Consider the following 20,106-nt stretch of genomic DNA (forward strand, 5'->3'; position numbering starts at 1 on the left):
GCCTGAAAGCTTGTTGTTGCTCAGGGACCCCACTGGAAATTGTTCTTTTCACAGGTCACAAAGTAAAGAGGGCTCACCATCTGGCTGTACTCTGGGATGTGCATCCTCCAGAAGCCAATGGCTCCCAGAAAAGCTTGGGTTTCTTTCTTGTTTGTGGGTGAGCCATTGCTACAATCTTGTTGAGGACGTCTGTTGGTATCTGGTGTCGTCCATTTGCCATTTCAGCCCTAGGAACTGGATCTCTTGGGCAGGGCCCTTGACCTTACTCTTCTTGATGCAAACCGGCCTTGAGGAGAATCTGGATGATCTTCTGTCCTTACTCAAAAACTTCTGCTCGTGTCCCCCCCACACAATGATGTCATGGATGTACTGGATGGATGGATGGGGGTCACAGCATCTCGGTTCCTCCGATACTGTTGCCTGTGTACAGTTGTCGTGGCTGTTGGCACTTCTTGTCCCCAAAGCTCCAGCGATTCCTTTCGTACAACAAGGGGGACCAATGCAGCACCACCTCTCCAATTTTAAGTAGCATTTCGCTGCCTTCACCACTAGGATCATTGTCGTTGAACAATGCAGGGATGGGTTAGAGCTGATCTTGGAGTCCTTGCTACCAAACCTTGAAGGCCACCATTAAGGAAACTGGTTACTAGCCGTGGATGTCGAAATTAAGGAAAGGAAGCAATTTGTTCCATCCATCTGAACGGTCCCTTACAGGATGTCCTGGGACAGGCACAAAACCAGCAAGAATCAGGAATAAAATTAGTAAAAAGGCCATTGTTATTATTTTTCTTTCTCCTTGTTCCTAAACAAAGCTATGTTTAGATAAACAAAATCCTCCTTGGCAGCTCTCCCAGGAGTGTCCCAAAACAATGGGGGATGTTGACAAAACAAACCTGCTCTTGGCAGCTTTCCCAGACAATGTTCCCACAACAAAACCAAAGGAAGCAAAACAATCCCACTTCTGACACCAAAACCATCTGTAGCCAGTTGGAGTTGGCTTCCTGCCAAACCCCACAGACTACAGAAGATTACTATGTGTAAATTTAGGGTAGAACTTAGGTGGGAGGTTCCTTTGCCACAGAGCTCTTTCCCACAGTTTCTCTTGGAAAAGAATGGAGTTCCACAGCTCATTGCTTCCATTTCAATCTTTTTGGCCTTTGACCACTCTGGAAAATCTGTACCAACCTGATGAGCAGAAGTCTTGGCTTTACCACAGGTGTCTGGGTGGTGTTCTGAGAGCCAGACTTCTGCTCAGTCCCAAAACTGATGCCAGCATGTCCCAGGCAGGTGAATCCAGAAGTGGACTTGCAGCCAGAACTCCGCTGACAGCGCTGCTTGGGACCACAGATCTGCTTCTGTGGCGCTCCAAAAAGAGCTTGGTGTTGGCCACTGCAAGTCTCTCAGTAGCTCTGAAACATTCCAAGCACACACAGAGTCATCTTTGGCAGGAAGGCTTTTGCAAAGTTCCCCTCCACAGCCTTGGCTACTACTCGACTTCTAAAAGCCAAGGGCATGAAAAGCGTCCAAACAAGCACATCCTTTGATCTGAGCTTGTTCACAGGGCCTGTTTCTAAGAAATCACACCAAGTGCAAGGAGCAGCCAGTGTCACCTCCAGAAGAACTCTGGCCTACCCTGGCCTTCTCAAGGAAAGCTCAACCCTCAGACCCGCTGCCAAAACAGAAGCCAAGAAAGAGCCGCCTTATTTTGGATTCACAGAATCCAACTCTCTTCTCCCAGAGGCCTCTCCTTATTCAAACAGGAAAGGGGCACAAGATTCATCTTCCTCTGTCACCCACGCATGAGGAGAGGAGAGACTGGCAAAAAGGACTGCCTGCTAAAACAACCTCAACTTGAAAAGACACCAATAATGCCAGAGTGGTGCTGCTGTGGGGTTACTGCTGGAACTCTAAAGAGAAAGGAAGACAGGTCTGAGGAAGGGAAGGCTCTGAAGGAACTTTCCCCACAAAGATGCCACGTTATGCTTTCACACCTGACGCTGGCCAGATGTAGAAAAGGGATTTCCAAGGAAAATGCAGGAGGAAAAAGGAGTCTGTTCTTACCAGTCCAAAAAAGCAGGGACTTACCTTTCCAGTTTCTTGGCGAGGCTTTTTCTGGTTTTGGCTTCCACCAGATACAGCTCTTTGTACTTGTCCACTTCTGCCTGGGGGGATTCCTTTTGAAAAGGTCTTTCTGCTTGGTTGCTTTTTTGTCCTTCCCAGTGCACGTTCCAGATCTCTAATTCTGTCTTCTAATTGTTTTTTCAGTGAGTCCAATGACTGCTTCTGATTTCTTCTAAGGTGTCCTGGTGGGCTGCCTGTGCCTGAAGGAGACAGTGCACCTTCAACCACCACAAGAAAAAGAGAGCTCTGCCCAGCACAAAATTGCACACACCCAGTTCCAAGGGCCCAGCCTTACTCAGAGAGGCGGCTCTGCCTCCTCACTCCCAGCAGCAACCAAGGCAGAACCCAGGAGCTGCCAGGGCAAACCAATTCTTTTCATGGGAAAGAAGCCCAAATGAGCACTCTGCTTCAAAGCTACTAATGAAGAGACACTGCGTCTGTAGGGCATGGCATTTCCAAAAGGATTCTTCAAAGACAAGAAGAGCTTCCACCTCCACCTCCACCCCCTCCCTGCCATCCCTGGAATTTCAGTGACTCCTTTTCTGAGCACCTTCCCCCCTACAAGACAAAGCAGCACCTGTAGGTCTGGCCATGACAGCTGCAAGTTGCCAAACCCATTCAAGGATGAGCAGTGAGAAGCAGAGCAGCGCACAGAGATCCCCCCCAAGGCACTGCAAAGTGGGAATCTGCCTTGGGCAGCCTTTGGATTCAGGGACCTGCCAGCACATTCCACACCCATGACAGCACTCCTGCCCAACCAGATTGCCTTCTGCCACTGCCTTCAGCAAAGACAGAAGCTAACCCACAGAATACAGGAGCAAAAGAAAAAGACCAAACACCATGGTCACAAGAGAAGTTTACGTAGCGCCTGTGGACACTGGGGAGAAATTCACTTACTTGCAAAAACTCATTGACTTCCTGGAGTTTTTGTCTTATTTCCTGGTCTGCTTGTTCTTCCACCTCTCTTTTACACTGTTCGAGTTGGCTGCGATCCACCACGTTGGTCTCCAAATGATGGTGGAGTTTTGCCAGCTCTTCTTGCAGCTGGCATTTGTCCATGGCCAGGTTCTCGCACTCCCCACGCAGGGCAGACAGCTCTTCTTGCAAAGCCTGATTTTTGGCTTCCCAGCTGCGTGCACTGTTCACGTTCCCTGTCCAACTGCTGGGAAAGTTCAGCAACCTGCAGACAGAAAATAAAAAAAGGAGCTCAGTGTGGTGTAAAGGAGGTGAATTCTGGGAAAACCCCAAAAGAGGGTGGCCAGGGAGACTTTATTCATCATCTGCTGGCTCAGACTAGACACAAAGTGCAACCAGGCTTTTCTTTTCCAGCAAGAACAGCTTTCCCATCATTTGCCGTAGAATTCCTCAGCTTCCCAGCCTTTTGGAGTTCCTCATGCAAAAATGCTCCACGCTTCTGGACTCCAAAGGAATGACTGCAAAGGCAGGAAGCCATTCTACAGGATGCCTTCAAAACCAAGCGTGACTCTGACAGACGCCGCTTTAGCAACGATCCGAGTGAGGAGCAGAGAAGGGATCAGAGGTTCTGTGCCACTGCTGCACAGGCACAGCAGCCTCAAAAGCACTGCTGGGAACAGTCCTTCTGGCTCCCCGCCACAGGATGGGCTGAAACAGCTCCCCGTGAGCAAGAAAGGGACAGATTTTCCCCTGGGAGGCCCCTGTCCTCCTTGGGCCCTGGCAGCAACAACACTGTGCAGAAAAGCCAAACCTCAAGTGCCTCCTGCTCAGCTCGTGCCTGAGACAGGGCTCAGGGGCTGATGGTGCCCTGCCAGTGACAGCGCTGTTCCTCCCCTCTCTGCCAGGGCAGCAATTCATCTGGCACACCCAGAGGACGCTGTCACAGCCTCCCTCCAGCTGCAGCCAGGCCTGAGCTGGGCCCCACTGCTCTCACGCCATGCATGTGATGTCCTGCCAGGACGGCAGACCTGCCCATCCCTCAGGCCCAGCCGGGGGATCTGCACTCTTGGCTGACCCCGCTCACTCTCAGGGGACCTGTTCTGCTCTTCTTGCTCAGGGCCTGTGGGACGGCTCCCTGGCCCCTCAGCTCACGCACCTGCCAGGCTGGCTGCCACTCCTGGCTTGCCCCTCCTCTGCAGGACAGCCTGGCCTCCATCAGCCCTTACACCTACTGCTTTGCCTCAACATTTGCATCTTTCCCCTGAAGGAGAACTACCCCGATTAGTTCGAGTCATCTCCCACTGGAACAGCAGAGGAGCATTAAAAAAGCCCATCACATCCAAAATGCAGCCAAGGGAAAAAAAATCATCCACATGACAAGAAACAGAGGAAAGCATCTCCCAGCTTTCAAAAGAAGGAACACCACAACCAAAGAGCCCCACCCATAGGAGCAGCTCACCTCTCTTTGGAATCTATCAACTTCCTTGACCTTTTCAGAATATCTCTTCTTCATTTCTTCCAGCTGGACTGACTTCCTTTCTCTTCATTAACCCGGAGTTTCCTCCTCTCTATCCTCAGAAGCTTTTCCAGCCTGCACAGCAAATTAGTGAAGAAACCCATGAAACACAGGAAGAACCAGCCTTTCCCCCACAGTCTCACAGAAACAGCACAGACAGCATCCAAGCCTAGAATGGCTTGGCTTGGCAGGGACCTTAAAGATCATCCAGTTCAAGCCTCCTGCTCTGGCAGGGACCTTCCACCAGACCAGCTTGTTCACAACCCATCCAACCTGCCTTGAACACTTCCAGCCATGGGGCATCCACAGCTTCTCTGGGCAACCGGTTGCAGTTCCTCACCACCCTCACAGCAACCAATTTCTTCCCAGGATCAAATCTAAACCTACTCTCCTTCCATTTGAAGCCATTCCCCCTTGTCCTCTCACTACCTGCTCTTTTAAATGCACTCTCTTCATCCTTCTTGTGGGCTCCCTTTACACCCCAAAAGGCCACAATTAGGTCACCCCAAAGCCTCCTCTTTTCCAGGCTGAAGAGTTGCAATTGTCCCAGCCTTTTCTCCTAGCAGAGGTGCTCCATCTTTCCAAGCACCTTGGTGGCCTCCTCTGGACTCAGTCCAACAGCTGGAGGTCCTTGCTGTGCTGAGGAGCCCAGAGCTGGATGCAGCACTCCAGCTGGGCTCTCCCAAGGGCAGAGCAGAGAGGCAGAATGCCCTCCCTCCACCCGCTGGCCACGCTGCCTTGGACGCAGCCCAGGACACAATTGGCTCTCTGGGCTGCGAGCGCACATCGCCGGCTCATGTCCGGCCTCTCCTCCAGCCCAAGGGCTTCTCGGCAGGGCTGCTCTGCCCCTCTTCATCCCCCAGCCTGCACTGATACAGGGGCTGCCCTGAGCCACGGCCAGCAGCTTGCACTGGCTCTTGGTAAACCATCAGCAGATTGCCATGGGCCCACTTCTCCAGCTGGTCCAGGGCCCTCTGGATGGCATCAGCTGTGTCAACCACACCCCTCAGCTTGGTGGCAGCTGCAAATTTGCTGAGGGCGCATTCCATCCCTTCCTCTGGATCATTAGTGAAGACATTAAAGAACACTGGGCCCAGTCCAGACCCCTGAGGGACACCACTCGGCACTGATGGCCCTCAGCACTCTGAGCCATTGATCACCACCTCTGCATGGCACTGTTCACCCAATTTCTTATCCATCTAACAGTCCACACATCCAGTCTGTCTCTCTCCACTTTGGAGAGAAGGATGTTGTGGGGGACTGTGTCAAAGGCTTTCCAGAATGACAGGGAAATGACATGGGTAGCCCTTGTCCACTGAGGCAGTCACTCCATCTTAGAAGGCCACCAGGTCGGTCAAGCAGCACTTGCCCTTGGCGAAGCTGTGCTGGTGCTTCCAATCACCTCCCTGTCATCCACGTGCCTTGACAGAGCTTCTAGAAGGATCTTTTCCATCACCTCCCCAGGCACAGAGGGCAGGCTGACAGGTTGGCAGTTCCCAGGGCCCTCCTTTCTACCCCTTTCAAAGATGGGCACAGTGGGTTTCCCTTTTTCCCCTCACCTGGGACTTCCCCTGACTGCCACGACCTTTCAAATATCAAGGAGAGTGTCTTGGCAACTCCATCAGACCCTGTTGGCCAATGGAGGGCAATAATGCTGGCCAGATGGAGAAGATGGATTTCCAAGGAAAATGCAGGAAGAAAAAGGACTCTCCTATTACCACTCCAAACAAGCACGGACTTACCTTTCCAGTTTCTTGGCAAGGCATCTTCTGGTTTTCACTTCCTCCAGATACAGCTCTTTGTACCTTTCCATCTCTACCTGCGTTGCTTCTTTATGAGAAGCTCTCTCTTGTTGGGTGTTTTTGACCCTCTCCAATTCACTTTCCAGATTTCTAATCCTTTCTTCCAACTGAATTCTCATGGATTCACAATGACTGTCTCTGGTTCGTCCTAGTGGGGCCTGGTGGGCTGCCTGTGCCTGAAGGAGACAGTGCACCTTCAAGCACCACAAGAAAAAGAGAGCTCTGCCCAGCACAAAATTGCACACACCCAGTTCCAAGGGCCCAGCCTTACTCAGAGAGGCGGCTCTGCCTCCTCACTCCCAGCAGCAATCAAGGCACAACCCAGGAGCTGCCAGGGCAAACAATTCTTTGCAGTGGGAAAGAAGCCCAAATGAGCACTCTGCTTCAAAGCTCCTAATGAAGAGCCTGTGGACACTGGGGAGAAATTCACTTACTTGCAAAACGAGGCTGACCTCTTGTAACTTTGGACTTCTTTCCTGGTCAGCTCCTTCTGCCACCTCTCCTGTACACTGTTCTCTTTGGCTGCCATCCAGCACCAAAGTCTCCAAATGGTGGTGGAGTTTTGTCACCTCTTCTTGCAGCTGACATTTGCTCTTCTCCAGTTGTTCACACTTCCCAAGCAGAGTGGACAGCTCTTCTTGCAAAGCCCGGTTTGGGGCCTCGAGCTGCATGCCTGTTCCAGGCTCCATGTCCAGCTGCTGGGAAAGTTCACCACCCTGGACACAGAAAAAAAAAAGAAAAGAAAACTCAGCATGGTCTAAAGGCACTGAATTCTGGGAAAACCTCTCAAGGGGGTGGCCATGGCAACTGTATTTATCATCTACTGGAAACGAGCCTAGAAAACACTTGAAAGATTCCCCGACAGAAAGAAGAAACTTTACACCTAAAAACTTAAGAATTTGGGAGACACTTCTGGCAGCAATACTTCTGGGTCCCTTGGAGCTCATGATGAAACTCCTCATTTAGAATCTAAGAATTCCTCCAGTGTCCAGCACACCAAATACCCTCAGGGCTTTTGTAGCAGCTGGGGAAAGGACCAGGCTGCTTTCTGAGCAGCCTCTGCTGAGGAGAAGGCTGAGGAGAAGGCAGAAACTGAGCTCCCCAGGCTCTCCAGGAAAACTTCATCTGACAGTTGCCCCACAGAAATAGGCAACTAGGCTCAAGAGTCACAGGAAGGCAAATTTAGCACCAGCTTACTGAGGCAGAGGCTTGCAGGGCTCTCGGAAGGGCTTCAACGCTCTCGCTTGGCTGCTGGACAGTGCCTTCCAATCTGCTGTTCTCACTGGCAAAGCTTAAGAAGAAATACAGCTCTTATTACCAGAAAACCCAATGCCAGACAAACTGTGCTAAGGAACAGAAGCCACAGCAGAAGTGTCCTTCAAAATCCCACTGACTGTCCTCCTGTTTCCACCCAATCCCCCAAAGCCACAGACCCCTCGCTTCACTGGGTTACTCTCTTACTCTTGCGCGTCTTCTTCCAGGAGGTCCTGCAGTTCCTGGGAAGAAGTTAATGCCTCTCTTTTCTTGGCATCCAAGGCACTCTTCAAGTCAGGAACACAATGCTCAGACTGAAGATGCTTTCCTTCCTCCTCCTGCAGCTGTAAAACCACGGGAAGAATCCACAGTTGTCAGGGGAGCTTTTCCAGAGAGGAGCCAGCTGCTGCTGAAGAACTCAGGTGCTGCATGTCTGTGTGCATCCCCTCGGCCCAAAGAACTGCAATCCATTCAAGTCCCTTCAAAGCTTCACTTCTACTCCCCAATGAACACAATGAACACTGGTTTGTCCGTTTTCAGGATGGATAGGAAGCAACAGGCACCCCCAGGTTTCTCCCTGTGGGGACAGGCTTTCCATACCTCCGGCTCAGCCCTGTCCAGCTCCTCCTGCAAGCGCAGATTATCTTCCTCCAGGTGAGCCCCATGGCTTCCAGGAACCACAAGAGCAGTCCTAAAGCATGCAAAATTTCATTGGAAACATGTCTGATCCTGCATCACTTTTCCCCTGCTTGCTCCCAAAACAGCTCTTCCCCCCTTTCCTACAAGCTCCATGAAAGCAAAGCCAAGTCCATGGAAGCACTGGAGAATTTCTCTTCCAAGGGGCCTCCCTAAAGCAGCCTCAACTACCAGCTCAGGCCGTGCTGTTCAGGGCTCCTTGCACTGCTCTTCAAAGTCCCCCCAGATGCGGCTGCACAAACTCCCAGGGCAAGCCCTTCGACCCCCTGACCATCTCCATGGCAGGAAGTTTTCTCCTTCTGTGCTCGGAGCCCCTCGTGTCCCCTGGGACAGTGTTGCTTCTCTTTCCCCCAACGCTTCCCTTCAGAGCACTGAACGCCCCAACTCTGCCGTGCCTCAAACCCCCCTGGCCTGCAGAGCAGCCCCGCTGCTGAGCTACTGGCAAGTTTCCCCGGGGCTCTGGCTCTGGGTGTGGGGAGGGCACCACAGACAAGGCTTTCTTGCAGACCTCAGCGGGCAAAGGACGAGAGCCCCTGAGGTACGAGAGCAGCCAAGGGCAGACCTGCATTCACCAGTCCCACGGGGAACTGCTTCCACGGGGCTGCTCCTTCTTTTTCCCAGCTCATTGCCACGCCCCTCGCCTGGGTCACACTTGCAGACTACCCAGAACACCCGGGGGCTGTTTTGACAAAGCCCTCACCTTTCCCCCTGGGCTTGAGCAGGCCTGTCAGCTGCTTTGCTCACAAGGCACTCCAGAATCTCCTCGTGCTGTTGCAAGGCTGCAAGTTTCAAGGGGGTAAATCCCCACTAAAAGGAGAAAGAATCCCCATTAGAAAGACACAGACAAGCTCTGCAGCTGTTGGAAAGAGCAGCTTTAGCCACATGCCAAGGTTACCTGGTTCTGAGCATCACTGTTGGCATGATGCTCCAGTAACAGCCCTGCTACAGCTGTGTTTTTAGAGAGCACAGCCAGGTGAAGGGCAGTGTTGCCGTCAGCGTCTGCCAGATTGGGGTCGGCACCGTGTTCCAGCAGAACAGCAACACATTCTTCCTGCTCCTGCTGGACTGCCTGGCAACAACACACCAAAAGGGAAAGGCTTCCAACTTTTCCATCCCCCTCTGTCACAACGCCCTCAGCTCCTGAGTGCTGCCATAGAAGACCATCTGCAAAGATCAGCTAACAGAGGCTGTGCCGTGCCCATTGCAATAGGTGTGTTTCTATGGCCCTGCCCTGCAAGGAATCCTGCCAGACACCTCCCCTTTAACACCCCAGCACTGAGCCCCACCTCCAAGCTCAGAAGGCATTCCACACACCTTCATCAGGGCCGTTCTCTTGAAGTTGTCAGTGAGGTTGGGCTGGCTGTTCTTTCTTAGCAGATATCTCACGACATCTGCATGGCCATTGGCTGAAGCCAGATGTAGAGGTGTCCTAAAAATTAAACAGACACTCTTAACCCAGACAGACAAAGGACGAGCCCAAGCTGTGTCTCTACCCAGCACCCTGGGGACCCTGCCCGGACTCTGCTCCTCCTGCTGCTCCTGCTGCTGCTGCTGCAACCCTGCCCTGATGAGCCAGAGGGCAGAAGAGAACAGGTGAGGACTGAGCAGCTGCAGAACAGCCCTGCAGAGAGAGCACGGCCAAGGGGCAGGTTGGCAACACGCGTTTGCAACAGCGCTGGAGCCCGGCCGGCAGCTCGGAGCAGTGAAAAGCTCAAGAGTTCCCTGTCCCAGCTGACAGGGCAAATGTCACTTTTCAAGCCTTGTCCCTAAGAGAGGGCTGCCGAGGACTACTGCAGCTTGGCTCAGGAGCAGCCAAGGTGTGCCATCAGCGTGGCCCAGAACTCACCGCATCTCCTGGTCTGGCCTGTCGATGCCGACTACCTTGACGTACCAGCGCCAGCGCCTCAGCCAGCCCAGGTCACCGCGGGCGGCCGCGCGGTGCAGCCTGCCCAGCCCCTGCTCCCGGAGCTGGGAGGCGCTGCTGGAGCTGGTGGCAGCCCAGGGCTGCCCACTGGGGCTGCTGGAGGGCGACTGCCGTCGCTCCTTGCTCAGAAGCCACGGCATGGCCCTGCTTGGAGCTCCCAGCAGCAGGAAGGGCAAGAAGGCCCCGGCGGGCTGCCGGGAGCCAAGTGGGGATGAGGAATGGGACGGGGCGAGGTTTAGGGGGAGGGTGACAAAGGGGACGAGAATAAGGACGGGCACAGGGTATGAAGCACAAGGCAGACGAGGTCGCCCTGCGCAGTGGTCGTGGCCTGCAGCTGCCAAGACGGCGATGCAGGCGCGCAATGCTCCCCGAGCGGGATGTGCTGCTGCTCCCCGAGAGGCTACAGCAGCTCTGGGCGCCGGCTGCGGGTACCAACAAAGCCGTGCCCGACTGGCGCCTGTGGCGTCACAATGGCTGGTGGAAGGCTCAGCACGTCAGCGTGGGGTGTGACAGAGGCCACGGGGCAGGGTGGGGCCGGGCGGGACAGGGCAGGGCGGGGCAGGTGTGAGGGCGGCCCTGCTGGGCCTTGTGGGAAGGAGGCGGCCTGGGCCTTGTGAGGGCGGCCGGCGGGAGTGGGCACTGCCCCGCCTCAGGGCGCCCCGGGGCAGGGCCCGGGACGCTCCCACCGGGCCGCAGGCTGCGGTAGGCGCTGGAGCAGCTCCCGCATCACCCGCTCTGGCTTTTTGCTTCAGCCTGGAGCCGGGCTGCCTCTGGGCACACTGCCATCAAATGAGGCTCAGCATGAAGTGACATCCCAGCCCAAGCAGGCGGGGGCCACCACAGCTCTCAAGAAATGCCCACCCAGTGCTCCAAGCCCACCAGACCAGACTTCCAGGACAATTCCCCAACTCCTTTCTCTTGTCCTGTTATTGTTGTGGCAGTCAATAAAAGAAAATACGCAGACAGTCTACTTCCAAGCAACAAGACAGGAGAGGAAAGAACCTTTATTGGAACAGAACACTGACTCATAGCCCTGGGCATAACATACATGTTAAAATACCATTGGTGTTTTTTCATAAACATATATCACAATTGGCTGCCCTGCATCACACCATGATGGTTCAGCATTTACAGACTTACAGGGACTTGTTTAGCTCTGTCTGCCTTCCCACAGACTTGTTTTCAACCCTGACATTGTCCCTCTTGAAGAGCAGACACCTCGTCCCCCCCTCCCCCCCTCGCAACTGCTCTCACCTGCTGCTTTGCCAGATGCCAACAGTCAGTTTCTGCTCTGCTGATGCTCCACCAGCCAACAGGCAGCACACAGCAGGGCAGCAAGAAACTTTCAAACACATCTTGTCCCACTTGGTCCCAATGACAACACCAAGTGAAGGCCCACAACTTCTGCACCAGCTTGCTCAGGGGAGGGACGCTACAATGCACCGCAAGCGGGCTGAAGAAATTTCCCTTTTTCTTTGCGGGTGTATCGGGGCTTAATTGGATGTTGATACTTTTGGTCTGTCTTTGGCCCAGCCGCCTGGGAGGGTCTATCCTTTTCCTGCCAACTTAGGAGAAAACAAGCACTGAGAAACAGCAACTTCGTCCTTGAAGGAAGCGTTTTGGACAAACTACAATTAATTGGTGTCTTATTATTGCCTGATCACCTTCCAAGGGCATTTGAAGAAAAAAGGGAACAGGAGGGTGATGGAGTACGCCCCCAGACTCATTTAGAAAAGACCCCCTGAAGTACAGCGCGCAAGCACGGGGGGGATTCCAAAGGACACACGCGTGCGCAGAAGGGGCACCGCTTCCAGAACATTGGGAGGGACTGAAGGCCTCTGGCTGGGCGGTGCTGACCACACCTGCCCAGGTGGACATCGCCAATCAATTGGATAAAAAGCGGATGGCTCGTGCTCGGCAGACGCAAGCTTCACATCAAAGGACAACGTTGCCTTTGGTGGGCACGCCGGCTATCTTGTGAGCCTGCCGACTCTCCCAGAATGCAGCTTCTGCTCTGGGCAATTCTAGGCCTTCTGGGTCGGGAAGATAACTTCAGAAGCAACACCTGGGCAACTGGGGGAGTCGTACCGAGGGCTTATTTTTCTCCTCCTTCCTCTCTCTTGGGGTTTTTTCCTTTTGTTGGCCACCTCTTGGGAATAAAGATTGTTTGGGTTGAGATTTCAACGGCGTATGGTTTCAGCTTCAGCATCCTTCCCAACTTTCCCTCTTACAGCGGGCTACAAACCCATCCGCTTCCCACAGGATCAGGGAGTTGCCTGTGTTTTATGACTACCACAAGCTCACCCATTGTCTTCTGCCCAGAACACAAAGAGGAGGGCTCGAAAGCACTGGAAGACTCTGGCAACCCAGTAGAAGCAATAGCTCACCTGTCGGCCAGGATCTTAACACGACTGTGCTTCAAGCCTTCACGGAGGAAGGGGATGCATTTGCCTGGCCTCTGGGACGGGCTGAAGATGCAGCTGTGAGCAGAGCTGAAGGGAGCAGAGGAGAGCTCCGGCTCGGCCTTCAGGCCTGGCTTCTCTTTCAGCCTTGAAATTGTCTGCCGCACTGATTTGCACTCAGACCAAGGGCAGAGAGAGAAGTCTTAACTCCCGGCCCGGGAAGAAAGCCTTAATAAACCTTCAAAAATAGGACTCTCCTCATCCCTCCCACCTAGGTCCAAAGAGCTCCAATTCTGTCACCAAACGCAGCAGTTCTCCTCAAATGTCGGGACAGTTCTGGCAGCCAGGCCCTTTCTGCCCAAGCTGGACAGGTCCCCACCTGTCCCACAGGAAAGCAGAGGGAAGAAGAGGGGACAGCCTTGGGATCGGGGAATGGCAGAAGCAAAGCCGGCAGGGGCAACAGAAGAAAACAAGGACACCTACTAGACTCTTCAGTTTATTCAAGACCAAGTTGGCATAAGAACACCTAGCGGGAGTCAAGAGCCTCCTCACAGACTGAGATTGTTCAGACTCAAATTGTTGACAAGATGTTCCAGCCCAGTTGAGTAGAGAACCAGACTTGTAGTTTTGGTCTTATTTCCTGCTCGGCGCGTTCTTCCACATCCCTTTTCTAGTGTTCTGTTTGGCTGTAAACTTCACTTCAACCTTAAGTTCAAACCTAAAAGGGCCGGTATTCCGAGCAGGAGATTCCAAGTTAAAGATCTTCAATCAGCTAAAGGGAGAGACAGCTTTCAGGCAAACCTTCAAACTAGGCTCCAGGATCATTCCATAGATCCCTCTCCTGAATCATTTGGGCAACCTATGGAAAATAGCATCCTGCAGTCCTCTGAAGAATCCTTAGGTTTCTCCTTCAAGAAGAACAAGGGCTGCTTGGATGAAAACAGTCAAGAGATCCAGGATTTGTGGAGGAAAAAGAGAACTGCCCACCGAGCACACCTTGCTCAGCCTTCTGCTCATGGAAGAAAAGCGGCCTTTCGTCTCGCAGGCAGCAACCTCCAACAGCAACTTCGTGACATCCAAAACAAGGGGTGGATCAATCTAGCAGGAAAAATTCAATTATGCGCAGATACGGGTGATCACAGAGGATTCTAGGAGGCCTTGAAAACAGCATATGGACCGACAGACCAGGCCCAAAGCCCTCTACTCAGCGCAGATGGTCAAATGCTTCTCACAGGTGAAACCGCCGTTCTAAATTGATGCTCTGAACACTTTCAGACTCTTTTCAGGACCAACCGTGTAGGTCAAGACTCAGCAATTCAGTCCATTACACAACAACCCGTGAAGAATGAACTGGATACTGCCCCTACTAGGGGACACAACAGGTTACCAAAGGCATCGAGAGCTTTCGGAAGACTCCATAAAGAGTCTGGTGAAATAATCATCATCATCATCATCATCATCATGGCCAGGTTTCACGAACGAAGATTTGGGAAGGGATCTACCCACGTCTGTTACAAGCGCGTTGGTGGCTAAAAAGGCCAACACGAGATAGACACGGCCGGTTGCAAAAGGCACAGCAGAAAGACTCCTTAGGAGATATATTCTGCAAGGCATGATTCTTTCTGCGTTGTCTTTTCTCCTCAAGAGTGATCCTGCGTGCTTTCTCAAAAGCACGTTAAAGATAGTGTGTCTCCAGACCTCCCGATTGGAGGTCAGAGTAGACCAGTTATGTTGATCAATATGGCCAAGGCTGAGAGGTTGTTTCGGGGAGTCCTTGTAAATAAACACCTGAAGAAAAGTACAAAGATCAGGGTTTACAGAGCCATAGTGCTGTCTACTCTCTCAGATGGGTCCGAATCATGGCTCATTTACCGCCACCACCTGTGACTCCTCGAACGCTTCCATCAACGCTGTCTCCGTACAATCCTAAACATCCGCTGCTCAGATTACGGAACTAATACGTCTGTTCTACAACAGGCAGCAATTACCAGCACTGAGGCCATGTTGCTGAGAACACGGCTGCGTTGGGCAGGGCACGTCTCCAGGATGGAGGACTACCGCCTCCCTAAGATCGTGATCTATGGCAAACTTGCCACTGGCTGCCGCAAGAGAGGAGCCCGCAAAAGGAGCCACGAGGACTCCCTGAAGCAACATCTCAACCTTGGCCACATTGGTCTCCAGCGCTGGTCTACTCTGGCCTCCAATCGAGAGGTCTGCAGACACACTGTCTCTAACGCTGTTGCTTCCTTTGAGAACGCACGCAGGATCACCATCGAAGAGAGAAGACAACGCAGAAAGAATCGTGTCTTGCCGATCCCATCCAAGGAGTCTTTCTGCTGTGCCTTTTGCAACCCATCTTGACTGTCTCGCATTGGCCTCTTTAGCCACCAGCGCGCTTGTAGCAAATGTGGGGAGAGCCCTTCCAAATCTTCGTTGGCCAAGCCTAGCCATGATCTGGCTGCCATCCACCACACTGGTCTCCAAATGAGGCTGGAGCTTTGCCAGCTCTTCTTGCAGTTGGCATTTGCTCTTCTCCAGGTTTTCCCACTTCCCACGCAGGCTAGACAGCTCGTCTTGCAAACCCTGACTTGTGGCTTCCAGCTGCGTGCGCTTTTGACATTCCCTCTCCAGCTGCCGGGAAAGTTCAGCAACCTGCAGACAGAAAGAACAAAAAAAGAACTCAGCGGGATGGAAAGGCAGTGAATTCCGGGAAAACCCCAAAAGGGGACCTTAAAGGGACCTTAAAGATCATCTGCTTCCAAGCCTCCTGCTTGCCCATGCCTCAATCCCATGCTACGCGCCTGTCCCGCTGATTACAACTCCTGGCGCGTGGTTTCCACGTCTCCTGCTATCATGCTCTGCAGTCTGGCAGGGATGTGCTATCACACTGACTGCTGACTACAGGGCATACTCGGACCAGCGGTATTGCAGAGCTTGCAGCATTGCCGCAAAATTAGAAGGCCGTGAAGACTTCCCAAGGAGTAGGGAGCTCTGCTGTTTCATGGAGGAAGACGTAGCAGGAACTACACCAGCAAATGCCTCCTATCCAGAGTAACAGATTAAAGCAAGGTCCAGGGAAGAAACTGCTAGAACGAAGATCACTGATGAAGAAAAAGGTGTCTCACAGATGTCTGGTGGCATTTGGCACTCACGGTGACATCAGCCATTTCAAATAGGTCACACACACCCTATGTGTCAATTTAGTGGAGAACTTAGGGGGGAGGTTCCTGCGCCACAGTGCTCTTTCCCACGGTTTCTCTTGTCAAAGAATGGAGTTCCACAGCTCATTGCTTCCAGTTCCGTATTTTTGGGCCTTGGACCACTCTGGAAAATTTGGACAAACCTGATGACCAGAAGTCTTCCACTTTACCACAGATGCCTGAGACCCAGGCTTCTGCTCGGTCCCAAACCGGTGCCAAGACGTCCCAGGCCAGTTGAATCCAGAAGTGGATTTGCAGCCAGGTGTCCGATGACGGCGCTGCTTGGGACTGCAGATCTGCTTCTGTGGCACTCCAAAAAGAGCTTGGTGTTGGCCTCTGCAAGTCTCTCATTAGCTCTGAAACATTCACAAGCACACACAGAGTCATCTTTGGCAGGAAGGCTTTCGCAAAGTTACCCTCCACAGCCTTCACTATTACCCCACTTCTAAAAGCCAAGGGCATGAAGAGCGTCCAAAACCAGCACATCCTTTGATCGGAGCTTGTTCCCAGGGCCTGTTTCTAAGAAATCACACCAAGTGCAAGGAGCAGCCAGTGTCACCTCCAGAAGAACTCTGGCCTACCCTGGCCTTCTCAAGGAAAGCTCAACCCTCAGACCCGCTGCCAAAACCGAAGCCAAACAAGAGCCTTCTTAGTTTGGATTCACAGAATCCAACTCTCTTCTCCGAGAGGCCTCTCCTCATTCAAACAGGAAAGGGTACAAGATTCGTCTTTTCTCTCCCCCACAGGATGAGGAGATTAGAGACTGGCAAAAAGACTGCCTGCTAAAACAACAGCAACTTGAAAAAGACACCAGCAATGCCAGAGTGGCGCTACTGTGCTGTTACTGCTGGAACTCTAAAGAGAAAGGAAGACAGGTCTGATGAAGGCAAGGTCTGAAGGAACTTTCCCCACAAAGATGCCACGTTCTGCTTTCACACCTGACGCTGGCCAGATGTAGAAAAGGGATTTAAGAAGGAAAATGCACGAGGAAAAAGGAGTCTCTTAGTACCAGTAAAAAAAAGCAGGGACTTACCTTTCCAGTCTCTTGGCTAGGCTTTTTCTGCTTTTTGCTTCCACCACATACAGTTCTTTATACTTTTCCACTTCTGCCTGGGTGGATTCTTTTTGAAAAGGTCTTTCTGCTTGGTTGCTTCTTATCCTTCCCAGTGCACGGTCAAGATCTCTAATTCTCTCTTCTAACTGGTTTTTCAGGGAGTCCAGATGACTGCTTCGGATTTTTTCTAATGTGTCCTGGTGGGCTGCCTGTGCCTGAAGGAGACAGTGCACCTTCAACCACCACAAGAAAAAGAGAGAGCTCTGCCCAGCACAAAATTGCACACACCCAGTTCCAAGGGCCCAGCTCTGCACAGAGAGGCGGCTCTGCCTCCTCACTCCCAGCAGCAACCAAGGCAGAACCCAGCAGCTACCAAGGCAAACAATTCTTTGCACTCTTATTCAAAGCTACTAAGGAAGACACACTGTATCTGTAGGACAGAGCACAGCGAAAAGGATTCTTCAAAGACAAGAAGAGCATCCCCCACCCCTGTCATTTAAGTGACTCCTTTTCGGAGCACCTTCCCCCCCTACAAGGACAAAGCAGCACCTCTAGGTCTGGCCATGACAGCTGCAAGTTGCCAAACCCATTCAAGGATGAGCAGCGAGAACCAGAGCAGCCCACAGAGATACCCCCCGAGCACTGCAACCTGACAATCTGCCTTGGGCAGCCTTTGCATTCAGGGACCTGCCGGCACGTGACACACCCACGACAGCACTCCTGCCCAACCAGATTGCCTTCTGCCACTGCCTTCAGTAAAGACAGAAGCTAACCCACAGAATACAGGAGCAAAAGAAAAACACCAAAACCCGTGGCCACAACAGAAGTTTACGTAGTGCCTGTGGATGCTGGGGAGAAATTCACTTACTTGCAAAAACTCATTGACTTCCTGGAGTTTTTGTCTGAGTTCCCGGTCGGCTTGCTCTTCCACCTCTTTTTTCCATTGTTCGAGTTGGCTGCGATCCACCAAGTCAGTCTCCAAATGATGCCGGAGTTTTGCCAGCTCTTCTTGCAGCTGGCATTTGTCCATCTCCAGGTTCTCGCACTTCCCACGCAGGGTAGACAGTTCGTCTTGCAAATCTTGATTTTTGGCTTCCAGCTGCGTGCACTTTTGACATTCCCTGTCCAGCTGCTGGGAAAGTTCAGCAACCTGCAGGCAGAAAGAAAAAAACAGGAACTCGGCGGGATGGAAAGGCAGTGAATTCTGGGAAAACCTCAAAAGGGGGCGGCCAGGGAGACTATATTCATCATCTGCTGCCTCAGGACTAGAAACAAAGTCCAACCAGCCTCTTCTTTTCCAGCAAGAACAGCTTTCCCATCATTTGTCATAGGATTCCTCAGCTTCCCATCCTTTCCGAGTTCCTCCTGCAAAAATGCTCCAAGCTTCTGCACTCCAAAGGAATCACTGCAATTCATCTGTCACACCCAGAGGACGCTGTCACAGCCTCCCTCAAGCTGCAGCCAGGCCTCAGCTGGGCCCCACTGCTCTCAGCCCATGCACGTGATGTCCTGCAAGGACCTGCCCATCCCTCAGGCCCAGCCGGGGGATCTGCACTCTTGGCTGACCCCGCTCACTCTCAGGGGACCTGTTCTGCTCTTCCTGCTCAGGGCCTGTGGGACGGCTCCCTGGCCCCTCAGCTCACACACCCTGCCAGGCTGGCTGCCACTCTCGCCTCGCCCTTCCTCTGCAGGACAGCCTGGCCTCCATCAGCCCTTACACCTTACTGCTTTGTCCTTAACATTTGCATCTTTCCCCAGAAGGAGAACTACCTCCGGATTACTTAGAGTCATCTCCCACTGCAACAGCAGAAGGAGCATTAAGAAAAGCCCATCACACCCAAAATGCAGACAAGGGAAAAAAATCATCAACATGACAAGAAATAGAGGGAAAGCATCTCCCAGCTTTCAAAAGAAGGAACAACCAAAAAGCCCCACCCAGAGCGCGGCTCACCTCTCTTCGTAATCTGTCAACTTCCTTGACCTTTTCAGAATAACTCTTCTTCATTTCCTCCATCTGGGGCTGGCTTTCTTTCTCTTCATTAAGCCTGACTTTCCTCCTCTCTAGCCTCAGAAGCTTTTCCAACCTGCACAGCAAATTAGTTAAGAAAACCATGAAACACAGGAACAACCAGCCTTTCCCCCACAGTCTCACAGAAACAGCACAGACAGCATCCAAGCCTAGAATGGCTTGGCTTGGCAGGGACCTTAAAGATCATCTCGTTCCAAGCCTCCTGCTGTGGCCAGGGACACCTTCCACGAGACCAGGTTGTTCACAACCCCATCCAACCTGGCCTTGAACACTTCCAGCCATGGGGCATCCACAGCTTCTCTGGGCAACCTGTTGCAGGTCCTCACCACCCTCACAGGGACCAATCTCTTCCTAGGATCAAATCTAAACCTACTCTCTTGCCATTTGAAGCCATTCCCCCTTGTCCTCTCCCCACATGCTCTTTGAAATGCACTCTCTTCCTCCTTCTTGTAAGCTCCCTTCACACACCGAAAGGCCACCAGTAGGTCACCCCAAAGCCTCCTCTTTTCCAGGCTGAAGTATTGCAGTTGGCCCAGCCTTTCCTCAGAGGAGAGCTGCTCCATCTTTCTAACCACCTTGCTGGCCTCCTCTGGACTCAGCTTGGCAGTTCCCAGGGCCCTCCTTTCCACCCCTTTCAAAGATGGGCACAGTGAGTTTCCCTTTTTCCCATCACCTGGGACTTCCCCTGACTGCCACGACTTTTCAAATATCAAGGAGAATGTCTTGGCAACTCCATCAGACCCTGCTGGCCAGTGGAGGGCAATAATGCTGGCCAGATGGAGAAGATGGATTTCCAAGGAAAATGCAGGAAGAAAAAGGAGTCTCTTATTACCACTCCAAAAAAAGCAGGGACTTACCTTTCCACTTTCTTGGCTAGGCATCTTCTGGTTTTCACTTCCTCCAGATACAGGTCTTTGTACATCGTCATTTCTGCCTGCGTTGCTTCTTTACGAGAAGCACTCTCTTGTTGGGTTCTTTTTACCCTGTCCAATTCACTTTCGAGGCCTCTAATTCTGTCTTCCAACTGGATTCTCACAGAATCACAATGACTGTCTCTGATTTGTCCTAATCGGGCCTGTGCCTGAAGGAGACAGTGCACCTTCAACCACCACAAGAAAAAGAGAGCTCTGCCCAGCACAAAATTGCACGCACCCAGTTTCAAGGGCCCAGCCTTACTCAGAGAGGTGGCTCTG

At 52.4% G+C, this 20,106-nt stretch overlaps 1 protein-coding gene and 1 long non-coding RNA gene across 2 annotated transcripts; both read right to left on the minus strand.

Annotated features, from left to right (window-relative positions):
• Nucleotides 1-708: 708 nt before the first annotated feature.
• Nucleotides 709-18,898, minus strand: LOC135404821 (ankyrin repeat domain-containing protein 26-like). Its single transcript, XM_064639552.1, has 6 exons — nt 18,836-18,898; nt 17,753-18,034; nt 16,864-17,099; nt 16,151-16,186; nt 1,212-1,371; nt 709-720 (listed from the first exon to the last, which is right to left on the minus strand). Exons 1-6 carry the CDS (start codon nt 18,896-18,898, stop codon nt 709-711), a joined length of 789 nt encoding a protein of 262 aa, XP_064495622.1.
• Nucleotides 3,246-6,354, minus strand: LOC135405927 (uncharacterized). The gene is made up of 3 exons (XR_010426103.1): nt 6,295-6,354; nt 4,496-4,627; nt 3,246-3,301 (listed from the first exon to the last, which is right to left on the minus strand). It is a non-coding gene; the product is annotated as an uncharacterized LOC135405927 (long non-coding RNA).
• Nucleotides 18,899-20,106: the final 1,208 nt, after the last annotated feature.

This window comes from Pseudopipra pipra, chromosome W (genome assembly GCF_036250125.1).
Source record: "Pseudopipra pipra isolate bDixPip1 chromosome W, bDixPip1.hap1, whole genome shotgun sequence".
Classification (NCBI taxonomy): Eukaryota; Metazoa; Chordata; class Aves; order Passeriformes; family Pipridae; genus Pseudopipra; species Pseudopipra pipra.

What these genes read in the sequence shown, in the direction of transcription:
- LOC135404821 (XM_064639552.1), bottom strand. Translation starts at nt 18,898, where the DNA reads ATGGAGGAAATGAAGAAGAGTTATTCTGAAAAGGTCAAGGAAGTTGAC. An exon ending in AAGTCAATGAGTTTTTGCAA is followed by an intron (nt 17,100 to 17,752) that starts GTAAGTGAATTT and finishes TGTCTCCTTCAG; the next exon opens with GCACAGGCAGCCCACCAGGA. An exon ending in CTAGCCAAGAGACTGGAAAG is followed by an intron (nt 16,187 to 16,863) that starts GTAAGTCCCTGC and finishes TGAATGTTTCAG; the next exon opens with AGCTAATGAGAGACTTGCAG.